This window comes from Ammospiza caudacuta, chromosome 19 (genome assembly GCF_027887145.1).
Source record: "Ammospiza caudacuta isolate bAmmCau1 chromosome 19, bAmmCau1.pri, whole genome shotgun sequence".
Lineage (NCBI taxonomy): Eukaryota > Metazoa > Chordata > Aves > Passeriformes > Passerellidae > Ammospiza > Ammospiza caudacuta.
Genome location: NC_080611.1, coordinates 3,449,832 through 3,463,823, shown reverse-complemented (window position 1 = coordinate 3,463,823; position 13,992 = coordinate 3,449,832). Strand labels below are relative to the sequence as shown.

At 44.9% G+C, this 13,992-nt stretch overlaps 1 protein-coding gene across 1 annotated transcript in view; it reads right to left on the bottom strand.

Moving 5' to 3' along the window:
• Positions 1-8,288: 8,288 nt before the first annotated feature.
• LLGL2 (LLGL scribble cell polarity complex component 2) overlaps positions 8,289-13,992 on the bottom strand; it is a 33,237-nt gene continuing 27,533 nt past the window's right edge. Inside the window, exons 19-26 of the mRNA XM_058817106.1 lie at positions 13,824-13,990; positions 12,885-13,149; positions 11,635-11,785; positions 11,063-11,100; positions 10,569-10,616; positions 10,007-10,049; positions 9,252-9,313; positions 8,289-8,899 (exon numbers count right to left, since the gene is read on the bottom strand). Coding sequence (XP_058673089.1) covers positions 8,892-8,899; positions 9,252-9,313; positions 10,007-10,049; positions 10,569-10,616; positions 11,063-11,100; positions 11,635-11,785; positions 12,885-13,149; positions 13,824-13,990 — 782 coding nt within the window. The 3' untranslated portion in view covers positions 8,289-8,891. The remainder of the gene's footprint in view (positions 8,900-9,251; positions 9,314-10,006; positions 10,050-10,568; positions 10,617-11,062; positions 11,101-11,634; positions 11,786-12,884; positions 13,150-13,823; positions 13,991-13,992) is intronic.

Sequence of the window (13,992 nt, the reverse complement as noted above, 5' to 3'; positions counted from 1 at the left end):
ATCTTGCAGAAAAGCCCCGGGGCTCTCAGCTCTAAGCTCCCCATGTGTGTGGCAGGGAGGAGAAGCTGCTATGATTTTTAAAAGTTAATAAAGAGTAATAAAACATCAGAATCCCCTTTTCACTGCAAATTCTTAAGTCAATTACATAAAAGAAAAGCTTTTGATGCTATTGCATAAAAGAGACAGAAAAAGTAACTCCATTTTTAAAAATTACTAAATCACACCAAAGAAAGAGTTGAAACTGGCTGTGATTGATCAGAGAAATTACACTTTGTATAAATTCCCAACCTCCTTGTTTGCTAGGTAGTAGCTCAGGTAAAGAGATTGGCCAAAGCAATTCTTAAGAACACTTGGTTTGAAGATTGGCACCCTAAATATATAAATAGGGTCTCCTCTTGGTTTGACTCCGCAGCAAGTAGAAATGACAATCCAGGCAGGACCCTGAAGCCTCTAAGACTTGTTTAAAAATATATATTTTTTTATGTATCTCCCCTCCTTCCCACCACTCCCCCCCCACTGCATTAATATAAAATATCTCCACTCTTGCTTCCATATCATATGCTGCCTCATATTGACAGCAAATATTCTCCTTTGATCCTGTACCCCAGGCTACTGAGGGAGAATTCCTGACCTCTCATTCCTGACCTCTGGCTGTTTCAAACTGGGCTCTGCTGCTTTCTTCCAGCTATTTTAGGACAAGCCAAAAGGTCTCCAAGGGCCTCTTCCCCAGCCATAACCCGAGGAAGCCAAATAAAATATTCATTGCAAGGAGAAACCAAAACAATTAAGTTACATAGGTTTGAAAACAGCCCCCTTCAATATTTCAGGAGCACTTTGTTGCCCGATTGCCTGCGTGCAGCAGGGCTGGATGATTCTGTTACACTGCAGGCAGTGGCCCCAGCCCAGGGTCAGAGAGCCCCAGGGCTGGACCTGAGCTGGGTGAGCTGAAGGACTCTGTGCTAAGACAGGGCTCAGACTTCTCCCTTCTAATCCCCCGAGTGACCTCTGTGGTCGTGTCTAAAAGGAGCAAAATGAGGAGTGTGAAATACAAAGCTGTGTTTCGTGTCAGGTACAAACAGGCGATGTGTGTATTTGTGAATGCGAAATGTGTGGACCCCGACAATGGGAGAGCTGTGAATTCTAATAATAACTGAGGAAAATAAAGCATGGAAAAAGGCCTTTGAACTCATCTTTTGTTTGCAATTAACCCTAGTTGATTCAGGAGCATTGGAATTAAGGTGTTAAAGATGTTGCTTTTTGCCTGCATTTAATCCATAAAAAGCTCTGCAATAATAACCTTTTGAAGTATAATGTTAGAATATTACTTGTATCCTTGAAACCATAGCTTTGGAATATATATAAAGGAAATATGCTTATCTCATGCCTTATTGAAGCAGAGAAAAACAGCTTGAGAAAGGAAGATGAACATCACCTCAAGGGTTTATGGTTTCAACCAAAGGGAAACTGGACCGCCAGCATCTGGGATCCTCCTTTTGAGATACATCCTGAGAAACTAAGATCACAATAGTGTATAGAATCATGATGTAATAATTTGGAATAAAAATTGCTAATGAGTAAAAAAAATTGGAAATAGAAACAGCTGAGAAAGCTGATGAGTACCCCTATAAATACCTGTAACCATCAATTATCAGTGTGCAGTTGGAGGGAAAACTTCCCCCACTGTACCCAGCGCTGTATTGTTCATACTTTACCATATTAAATAATAAATTGATTGCTGCTTGAATGTTGGCCTAGTCAAGCTTCTTATTCACAACAGGAGGAAAGGCCAGGCAAGGCTGCACTAAACCCAGCCCTGGTTTGGTGGCACCAGTGAGCTCCTGGAGAGCAGCAGCAGCCAGAACCAGGCCCCAGGCTCATCCCACTGCTCCCTGTGCTCTGTGCTGCTCTGGGACTCGGGATGGGCTGTTTGTACTTTATTTTTACTGGGCACACCGAGGAACCTGGGTGGCCCCAAATGAGCTGTCCCTGCTCTCCTTCCCTGTTTGTGCATAGCTGGGAAGCCTGGGTTTGATAGAGAATTCCTCTGAGTTAGTGAAATCCCCCGGATTTAAACCGGGTTTCAACCCAATTATACATGAAAGAAAGAGGGTTTTTAATAGAGGGGGGTGGGCTGCAGCCCCAGGGCTGCTCTCCCGTGGGAAATGAGTGCTCTGCAGAAAGCAGCTGAGCCCCCAGAGCACAAATCAGAGGCTCAAAGTGGAGTGTCAGATTGTGCAGGCTGAAATGATTACACCCAGGTAGTTGAAAATCCCCAGCAGATTCTAATAAGCTTGCAGAGATAAAGGGTGAAGGAGCCATGCGGCTAAGGGTGAGGTCTCATGTTGCAGCCACACCGACTCTGTGGGGCCACTCCTTCCTTCCTTCCAGTGCATTCCCCAGCTGTTTCCTTTGCTCCAGTGCTGGTGGTCACCTCAGTGCAATTTGATCTTACAGGTAAGCTGAGCTTCCTCCTGACTGAGAGGCCTGCCTGCCTGGAATTGCCCTGGCTGGTTATTCCCTTATCCCAGATCATAAGGCATTAGTTAGTTAAAAATTAAATTTAAAAGCACACATGTGCACCAAGAGAAGAAAGGGAGCAGGAACACAGGAGGGCAGGACAGACCTTGGCCACAAAGGTGAAACTCTGGAGCTCCTGAACTCTGCCGGGGGGGGGGGTACAGGAAGGCCACGGATCCTGGAAGAAAGTTTGGTTTGGAAACTTGGCCAGAGGCTCTGTTAAAAGCACATTATCCTCTGGTGGAAGTTTGTTAACTTTCATGAGATTTTGGACCACTCACGTTTTTTATGTGTTGTGATATTGTCTTTACAGTTTTGAGGCACAGGCACTGTTATTATGCTTTTACTGAAGATCTGAAACAAACTGGGTGTTGTTTGCTGAGCCAGGCTTTTGAAGACACTCAAAGACTCTTCTCAAGGTGATTGCTTCCAAAACTTGACATTTATTTTATAGGATGAACAAACATTTTCTCTCGTTTAATATTAACTACCCTGTATCTTATGCTGTGTTTCACTGCAGATATTTAACTGCCTTAATCTTCTGTAGATAAATCCTTCTTCATTTTATGAGAGGTCTCACCTCTCCCTGTGCACGGGAGAGATCTTCACATAAATCTCTCTCACCAGATATCACTGTGACAAGGAAATAGTTTATAGAATTTGAGTCACTTCCATGCAGGACACATTCCAATGGAAAACTCTTTCTCTGCATAAGCAGATGCACAACAAGTACTTCTGTGAGCAAGTTCACCTGCAGAACCAAGCCTGGTCAGTCTTCTGAAACAGAAAGGGATCACAGGTACTCCCTGTTCCTTCTCAAAGAAGATCTACCAGGTTAATGATACCTGCATCCCATGTTATTAATTAATGAGGCACACGGAGTTCTGATACATTAATTCATGCCTGTGAATGAAGTTACTGAGAAATGGGCACTTTTCTTGTGCACTAAAATTTACTAGTTGAAGATCTTACCCTCAAACAGGATTTTTTAGTGGTTTAAACAAACCTCTAAGGAAGAGATGCATGGGCAGAGAACTGTCAGGAGGAATCTGCCTGTGCAACATCAGCTAACAGAGATGAATTGGAGCAGGAGTGGTTTCTGTCCAATCCAAGGCCTGAGGCTTTAAAAGGGCAAAGCTCTTCAGAGAGATGACATGATATTATTTCACTTTGAAATTCTCATATATCACTTACCAATTTCAAACCAGGGTGTTTTAGGATGGACCCTGGATGCTGCAAACAGGAATCCCAGTGCCTGGGCTGACACTGCTCTCAGCAAAGAGCTTCAGGAGCATTTAGGGCTGAGGAATTGCCACCTGCTCTGGAGCTTCAGTAATTTAAGTATAAAATTAAATCAGCCTTTTTTAAATGTTAAATCTATAGTAACTATCACCTAATGCTTAAATTTTATTATTTCCATGAACTGTGCTTCATGGATCTGTCTTGACAGAGCTGAATTTCCTTGAGATTGATTTTTTTTCACATCCTCATTACTGTTAACTTACATTTAAAGCGTCTTCCTGTAATGAAAGTACAGGCAAATATCACCAGCTCTGAACTGTGAGCAAACTGACAAGATCACAGGTAATCAAACTGGTTAAGGACTCTGATACCTCCTTTGGTCACAGCCTGCATGTCATCTGCTCTTATCTGTGTCACAATAAAGTCAGGAGGATGTGTTTGTCTACAGAACAATCCCACCCTTGAAAAACACCTCTCCCAAATTCCATTCCTGTGGCTAACTTGCAGTTTGGAATAAAGCTCCCCCAGCCATAGCTGAAGCCACTTTTTTCTCAATTTACTGTCTAAGAAATAACACCAAGCCTTCTCTTATCCTGCAATATTCTCTGCTTGCTTGGACTCATACCCCAGCAGGGCTTCAGCTGCAATATCTGACTTTTGGGGTGATGTTCAGCAGCTCAGAGATGTCCTTGTGTTACCAATTAGGGGTTTTTAGGAGCTCAGCCTACTTTTCAAGGGCTCAACAATCTGATACAGGGAAGTTCCCTTTAAGGAAGGAGACTGTGAGCAGAATCCAAGCTTCATTTCTTGGAGACCCTGCCCTAAGCATAAGCAGAGGAGATTGCCCTTAAACAAATGAAGAATATGCAGAGTCTGTAGGAATAAGGACACAGTGCAGAGACTCATCTGGCAGAGGAGCAAACAGGAGGAAGAGATCTTTGTCTGGCCCTGCAAGGGTCAGGGCCAGGCTGGGCTCTGCCCTTGGGACACAGCTCCTTCCAACTCGGGTGGCTCTGCCTGATGCTGTCAGCACACGCTCAGGACCATCTTAAAGAGGGCTCCCTTGCCAGAAAAACCTTTTAAAATATAACTTAGCTCTGCACGCAAGAGCTGTGCCCAAGGAGCTGGAGAGATCAGTTTCTACTCATTTAGCTGGGGAAAAGGTGAGCAGAGGGAAGAGCCTCAAAGTGCCTTTTTATCTGTTTGCCTTCCTACTGAAACAGGCCACAAGGGCAAGGAGCCTTTCAGTTCTCCTGTCTTGGTTGTGTTCCCAGCAAGCTCATCCCCATGGATCAGCCAACGTGCATAAAAGGAACAAGAGGCAAGATGGAAATGAGGAGTTGGGCATACATCAGTTCCATTACAAGAAAATCACACCTGGGAGAGGCCATTCCTACCTGGGCACAGCTGGGACAAATTCATCAATGCCAGGATGATCTCAAGGACCATCCTGCAGCTACAGCAGCCTTTCCACACAGGGATTTGCAGGGCCTCTGGGAAGCTGCATCTGACCCAGAAAGCTGATCAGATACCCTCATCATCATCATCATGTTGGAGAGAGAGGTTGAGGAATAACCCAGCCACTTGGGGCTTGGGGCTGTGAGTGAAGGTGCTGAGTTTCCTTCCTGTGACCAAGGGCTTGTGGCAGATATTGAAGGAATTTTTCCACCTTGCTTCCCCCAGGGAATCAGCTACAGCTGCAACACAACCTGGGCTTTGCTTGAAAGAGATAAAGTCTGATGTGGCTTAGCAAGGACTGCTGGGTTTTAGAAGCAATTTTACACTAAAGTCTGTCTCATCTTTCAGCCATACATATTCCTGCTCCTATTAAAGGGATCCCAATCCATGAGGCCACAGAGGCAGTGGTTTGGAGGCTGAATTCAGGACCACAGCCCAGGCATGAAATCCTTTGAGCTGCCACAGACACAAACCATATTCTAAGAAACAGACCAATTAAGCTGTAAAAAAAATTAATCCTCTCACTAACCAGACAGGCCTCAGGCTTCAAGACCAAGATGAAAAGTACTTTTCCTTCCAACTTTATGTTCTTCTAATAGAACTGTTAGACAAATTCTGCAAATATTCAACTCCTAAACATCTGAGGAAAGCATGTATTACTATTGAAAAAAAAAAAAATAGAGCTCCAGGCCAAGCTTTTCTAGGAGTAGAGAATTTTGGCAGGAAACACACCACCCTATAAAAGAGCTCACATTACCAGAAAGCATTTGACCTAAAACTCAGGCCACTATAAAACAGCATCCCATATTAGGGACCCAATGCGGACTCAGATGGGGAAAATTTGTTCTTTAGTTGTGATCCAAGACTGTCCCCTGTGCAGAGCAGCAGGTCTGTGGGGGTCAGGGAACGCTGTGCCAGCATTGCTGGAAGGGTTTTTTCAAGTCAGTGTTAACAGCAACTCTGCTCCTGCAGCCAAGGGCCACTTGCCAGTGCCAGAGCCCCGTGAGGCTGCACAAAGCAGGAGAAGGGGGAAGCACTGCCAAAGCCTGACTGGCAATAACCTTAATAAGGGCCAATGAGCCCTCAGAGTGCTTCCAAGCATTAAAGCATTAGCTCTTGGAGAGGGCCAGCAAACTTCTGTCAGAGCCCAGACAAGGAGTTCAAGTGAAAAGTAGAGGTAGGCACAGAATTCGAGGGGTTTGGCAGCAGCTGAATCCTCTGATCAGAAGCAGGCCATTATTTTTAGTGTCAGCTGAGGGGCAGGCTAAGAGTAACCACAAGGCTCAGAAGGCAGTTCCTGAAAGGGAGAGATGAAAAGGGATTTTTTTCCCCCTCACTACATTTCAAAAGCTGCTTACATTCATTCATTGAAGGCTCCACCCCTCACGACCATCTCATCCCATCACCAATTTTACTTGCTGTTCGTTTTCTGACAGCACAAAAAATACACCCTAATTCTGTCACAAGCCTTTCCATCCCTCCCCGCTCAACTCAGAACACAACTGAAAGCACAGTTCATGAGTTCCAGCCTTGCCCTGCTCTGTCCCTTTGCAATTTCTCCTGAATTTTAGGCATAGGAGCTCGAAAAGGATTCTTAATGTCTCTGCCCACAACAAGCCAAGGATCTCAAACCGGTAAATCCTTCAGTTCCAAAGCTCTGCTTGAAAAAAAGAATCTGCCATAGCACATATCCCAAACTACTCAATCCCATTTGTAGTCTGGCTTGTCCTCTGAAGAAAATAAGCCTGGATTTTTTTTTTTTTTTTTTCTGTAGGTTTTGAATCTAAATGCACTTTAGAGTTTACAAAAAATTGTAGCATTTTTGTGAATCTCTCACTATTCCAGTGGACCTACTGGAGTTCTCAAGTTATGTGGGTGAAAACAGGGAGAAAATAATAAATTGCTTCTGCCCTGAGTAAGACTGTCACATCTCTTCCCCCAAGCCTGCCACAACACATAAATACTCAGAAAAGGCTTTAGAATGAGTCCATCTGTGAGGAGCAGAGAGAAGCAGCTGGGTGCACCAGGATGATGCACATGCACAGGGTCACAGCAGCTCAGAAGCTGCTGATTAAACCATAATTTCCTGTAAATTTGCAGCATCAATGCCTGGCACAAGAGGTGGAAACAGCAGGACACCTCCCTGCCAGCTTCAGTCCTGCAGCAAGAGACAAGGAAATAATGAAGCAAACAGAAATAAGGAAGTGAAAACTACTTTAGAAATGGAAACTGAAAGAGAAGGCTCTCTAAAACCTCATTAGCAATAAATTAGGTCTCAAAGGAGGTATTAATAATTTTAGAAGGAAGGGTGCCTGAAGCACCAGCAGAGCAACTCTACAAGCATTTTTTCCTGCAGAACAGAATGTGCCATCCTAGTGCTGTAGGTAAGAAAGGATTCCTCAGCCTTGCTTGGGAAGATCAAGAGGGCTCCCAAGGAGAGGCTGAAACAAAAGTGCTTCCAAGGAGAGGTTTCCAAAGTGTGCCAAAGACAGCAACTCAGCTCCATTCCAGGAGGAATTAGTTCTTCCTCACTGGCTGTCATAGTGCCACAAGCAAGTTACAGTAATTTCAGAATACTTTGTTCTTTTTCTTAGCTGGAAAAAAAAAGTGCTGTTAGGTGAGGGATAAAGGACAAAAATTTTAAAGAGGACCAAAGTGCTCTCTGCAGAGTTTTACCAGCTTCAATTCCAAACCCCCTGGCAGACAGCACAGCAGCACTGCCAGATCAGCCCTGTCTCCCTCCAGTGTGATCATGCACATTTATTCAGGACAAACCAGCAATGACCTTCCAGGGACTGTGATGTGAACCAGTGCCCTTTCCTGGCATCCCCATCCCATCTGGATTGCAGGATGGTGACACAATCCCTTTGCTCCTCCCACCCACCACCTTGCTTCCCTCCAGGAGTGCTCTTTGCTCCCCTCAGCTCAGAGGGCAGCTCCTCCTTCTCCCAGGCACCTGTGGGCAACATAAAAGAAGCTGTTGAAGGACAGAATAGATATGAGAGGAGACAAGGATCACAAAAGGGAATTCAGAATTTTATTGCCAAAAAAACAAAGCAATGTAGTGTTGAAACAAAAATCAAATTCAATTAGTTTTCCTCTGATTTGAATGGCTACAAAAATAGATTCTACCCAAATCCATAAAGCCAGTTAACAGTACCATAACAAACAAACCCCAAAATTACTCATTCAGATACCACATACAGCAGTCACAGGAATCTAGCATATATTACTTAAGGTTTTTTTCTTAAAGAAAATTTCTAAATGTTTCTGTTAAAACTGAAATACCCATAAGATTTTTTAAAAAATGTACAAAAAATAATTGTTGGAGGTAACAGTGTGCGTTTATTAAAATCCTGCACCGAGGCAGTAAAACATTTATAATTTAAAACCCAGCCCAGTAGAAAAGAGAAATGTGCAAACATTTGAATGTTAGGTGTACTCAGAGGCTTGTGGTACATCAGAGCTGGCATCCACTGCTGTCCTAAAGCAAGGCAGGCTCCAGCAGGAGAGGTCTCCAAGAGGCACTAGAGGGGAGGCAGAGGCAGGAGCACTGAGCTGCAGCTCCCCAGCCTGGCTGCTGGCAGCACTGGTGCTGCTCCCCAGGACGGTTTGCCCAGTCAGTAGTGTTATGGCACTCAGTCCAATGCCACGAGCTCCTCCATGAGTTCTGGTCAATCTGCTGCAGGAGGGAAGAAAGGAAAAGCCATTTGAAAAGGCAGGCAGTGAAAGCTAATGAGAGCTAATGAGCTGATAGACTCAGATGGCTGCTGGGAGCTCTGGCTGCCTCACCAGCTCACTTTGTGATAAAGGTAAGAGTCAGGAGCCTTCAAAGGATTTTTAGCTCTTCCTTTACCACTGGTGTAGCATGTAAGGTGCTGAACAGTGCTCACACACCACTCAGCCAGCAGATTCCCACCCCAAAAATTCAGGTCAGAGTTCTGCACAGAGCAGTGAAATAAAATGAAGCTTATTAAGAAATTTCATTCTTTCTGCTTCCTTTGGCTGCTTCCAATATCTTTAGCCTCACCTACCTCCTCCATTACTTAGTCCGTGTCCTAGTGGACTTCTTGCCGAATTTTTTTCTGCATAGCTCCTGCAATGACACAAGAAGAGATTCCTTATTGCAGTGCAGTCTCATCCCATTCACTCCCAGATGCCAACAGAAGAACCAGGATGAGGCAGTGTCCAGAGGAAGTGCACAGAGCAGAGCATGTCAGGCAGTCACTGATCCTTCCACACCAGCAGTTACCAATCCCACCAAGCCTCCTGTTGCAGACAGTAGTCCTTTGCCTACACTTGGTAGCCCCTGACCATCCTAGGGAGATGAGATAAAGCCCCGCAGCCGTGGTGGTAGCTCAGCCCTATTGTACAGACAGAATGGGAGCAGAGACACTGAACACATCCAAGGGACAGTGTCAAGCCAGGATTAAAACTCCAGAGTCCCATCCTTGACCAACTTAGCCCGTGTGGCCTGCCCTTAGATCAGCATGGGTTGACACAAATAGAAACCTGTATGCGAATACTCAGAGTCCTGTTCCTTGGGGAGGTGGGAATGTGATCTCTCCTGCTTTTCGGAGAGAAAGAGACAAAGCATTATTCATAAAAAACGGCAAGGGACAGCATGTGAAAGAGAACCTGCCTCTCATTATTGCCCTTTGGTAGCTTGTGGGATGCACAGGTGACCAGATTCCAGCAGAAAGATTCCTGCCATCAAGTGGGCATCCCCCTGCTGTCACCCTCCCCTGCCAGCCCCAGCCATCAAGAGGAGAAGTTGGTTGATACTCACCCTCTGCCACCCTCCAGAGTACTCTGGATCTCCTTCAGCACTTCTGGAAAGCAGAGAGTTAAAGCAGTGAGCCAAAGCAGGGGAATCTGCTTTCAGGCAGCTGCCTGAGCACATTCCACCCTCCCAGTGAGCAGCCTCCAGAACCTGCCTCCCACACTCAGAGGTCAGCCCTTAGATCATCTCTGCCTCTCCAACCAGGTTTTACTGGGCAGGCTGGCACACAGGACTGAAGCAGTCAGTTGCCAGAGGAAATGTTGCCAATCCCTGTGTACCAGAGCCCCAAAGGAACTGTCTGTTCCAGCTGTCATCTTACACAAGTTCTATTGGAAATAAAGATCCTTCTCTTATCTCAGCAGGGAATGCAGCTCTGCAGAACAGCCCCTGCCCAAGGGCATGGCTATCTGTCCAACCCCTCATTTCCAGGGATTCAAGAAAACTCAGCATTTCTGACAGTAATTACAGATCCCTTGGAACTGGAATCCACAAAATTCCCAGCAGCTTTCTTCTTTTCCCACCCAGAAAGGCACCTTCCCCCTCAGAAGCAAGACTTCATCTCACTCACTTTCATCATTGAGTAAGGCATGTTCCATCAGCCTTCCAGACTTCCTTTCTAAAGAAGAGTAAGAAAACTTGTTTTAGCTAACAATATTTTCCCCTTTTCCTGAAATAAGTGCAGTTTTGGAGAAATGAACAATGGAACTGGATTTTTTCCCCACATTAAGTCCTTTTTGACTTTACTGAATGCTTCACAACTAATCCTTAAAGTCTCTCACACACTGAACTGTTCCTTTCAGCAATACTAGTCTGGACAACAGAAGATCTAAATAAGTTCAGACCTTTCCTCCAGCAAACTCTGTTCTACCCTGTAAGAGAATCTTCCACATACAACTTACTTCAGAGCTATCAACTAAAATACAGTCCAGGCACATCACATCCCCCACATCCTTCTTATTTTTCCCTATCTTAGGTAGAAAATATCAACTGTAGCAATAGGAAAGACATTTTGAGGCTTACACACACCATGCTACCCTCAGTACACTTATTTTTTTCACTTACCATCTTCTTCACAGTCACTTGGACTATTTCCTGGTCCCCTAAAAAAAGACAGGAGGCAGAAAACAATTACTGAAGAACAGGAGTGCAGAGAATTTCTGTGTGTTCTTGGCAGTTACAAGAGGCTCCAGTGCACATCAACTAAATGGTGTGCTGAGTGTGGGAAGGGGCTTCACCACATGCTGGTGATGCAGAAGTCTGCAGGCACCACAGAACACTTCTAAACTCTTGGAATAAAAATCTGTAGAATCTCTGTGAGGGTCAGATCTACTGTTACTCACTGATGTTCCAAGAGGAGAGGAGGAACACTGGATTTCCTTTCACAGAGCAACAGCTCAGCCTCAGCACTTGGGAACAAGCAAAGCAAGCCAAGGCTTTCTCTAAGTTTGTGACTCCAGCTTAGGGATGTTCCAAAGCTTCCTGCTTTGTCCTACCAAATGTACTCCAAGTAGGAAAACCATCAGGGGGAAGGTTACATTTCCTGATGCCACCCCCTCTGTGGATGTTAACTTTAAAGGGGTTTTCTTTCTTCCCTGCTCAGACACAGTCATGTGCAAGAGTGTTACAGGCATTACCTGGATTTCCTGGCAGCATTCTCTGTGCCAGGCTTGTGCACGTGGTTGTTGGTTGTCACTTCTGGCATGTCCACGATGCACCGGGGCTCCACCAACCATTTGGTGGAAAGGGAAAACCTCTCAAACTCTGATGGTGAGATCAGATAGAAACCTGCAGGGGATTGGGAATTGATAAGGGCAATTCTCAGCAAACAGTTCCAAACCAAAGGTGATCCTAAAAAAGAACAGATCTAGGCATGGTCTATGTTTGGCAGAAAGGGTTTGCTTTTCCTTCTGTCTAAGCAAGGAGGGATCACTGAGGAAGAAATTACCCCATCTCCCCTCTGGCTAGCCTAGAGACTGTGCAATTTAAGGTTATGCTGACACATAATTCTGTTGTTCTGCGCTGACACTTGGGAAAAACACCAGAGAAAGATGCAAAAAATGAACTGGAAAGCAGTGATCCATCTTCAGCAGCCACAGGATCTCAGCTTTGCAATGTGAGTGCTGAGACACAGGCATTTGAAAAGGCAGGCAGTGAAAGCCATTTTCAGTCTGGAGGCACAGTGGAGCCATTTCCCAGAGCCTGCTGCTTAGAGAACCATTCACCCACACCAGACAAGAGGAGGGTGGCCAGGTGGAAGTTATCTAAGAGGCACAACCAAGCTGAAAACCACTATTCACTCCTGTATTCATTAACAGTAATGGAATAAACTCACTCCTAACCCATGTGCTGGTACTGCCCAGAAACACACAATGAACACATTTCTGAAACAGTCTCATATGGAGGGGCTTCACAGCTGGCTTGTAAGCAAAGCTGAGTTAATAGAAGAAATATCAATTGATTATTTTTGAGTGTATTTATAGCAAAAACGAAGGCAAGGCTGTTAGCATAGAAACAGATTAGAAAAGATACATGAAAATTTTTGTAAGCTGGACTATGTGCACAAGTAGATGTGTATATATGTGCTTTATTAAATTTCTGTAAAACTTTTGCTTATTATATTGACACTAATTGCTTTGCATTAATGAATGTAATAAGTTATTGTGATGTAGTTAATAACTTAAGATTATGCTTTGTTAAAAGTATATGTCAGAAAACATGCAAAGTTAAAAAAAAAATTTAAACCCTAATCATGTATATAATATGTCACGTCCAACCTAACAATAACAACCTCACATGTGTACACAGCCAGCTAAAAAGCACTAAGCTGTTTCCCACTGTCTCAAGCACACAACAAGAGGGATGATGTGGGAGAAGCCCACCTCACCTTGGCCATATTTGGTGAAGACACAGGAGGCAATGCCACTGACATCCTCCTTGCGGATGCAGGGGTAGCGGATCTGCAGCTTGAGGAAGGGCAGGGAGATGATCTGGATGTCTCCCAGGTTGGTCAGCACTGCCAGGTCGTTCTCACTGTAATCATCAGTCTTGCAGCTGCCAAAGTTGGCAACTGTCACCTTCCGTACCCTGCAGCCCTCCAGGGCTGTCAGCTTGAGCTTCAGTTTGGAGCTGACCTTGGGCAACGTGAAGACCTGTCACAGAAATGAGACACTGACACCTCTTCCTGCACAAAGGCAGCAGCAGCAGCTCCCCAGGACATCTGCTGCTCCCTCCCTGGATAATGTTTCCATTCACAGGGAATGCACACAGGTGTAACCAGAGCCAATCCCCTGCTCATGGTATGAGAATGAATCAGCCAGAGGCAGTGTGAAAATGTCTTTCTGTTCTGACATCAGTTTTACCCTTCAGGCTATAACCATGCTTCTCCTACATTTTTTTTCAAAATTCTTCCCTATTTAGCTACAAATTTACACAGAAAGAGAACAGAGTTTGAGTTAGTGGGCAAAACAAGAAACTTTTAAGCTACTTCACAAAAATACCTACAAAATTGCTGGTTCTGCACTAACAACAGAAAAGCTCTTACCCAAAAGCAGAAGCAGCCTTGTCCAAAGAGTATAATGTAATACAGGCATAAAATTTCTATATTCAGCATGTGCAGTGCTATCCTGAACACCATTTTGCCAGCACATACCTGATTTATGGACTGTACCAAACAGAAGTGCTGTCCCAGGGCAGTTCTTCAGGCACAGGAGAACAAGCACTCCCAAGAGTCCCAAGCACTCTCTCCACTGAGCAGTGCCCAGTGCTTTAGCAGATTTCATGCACAATTCAGAGGCACCTCCCTCCCTCAATAGGTGACACTCACCTTAAATTGCTCTTCAGACACCACCAGCAGCTGGTGGCTGCCTTGCATATCAGGACTCTTGGAAAGGTCATGTGCTACTTCTAGAGGTTCTGGGAGGGGAGTGCTGCGTCCATCCAACACAAGTATCCCCACCACAGGAGCCCTGTGCATCAGCTGAATCTCTTTGGCT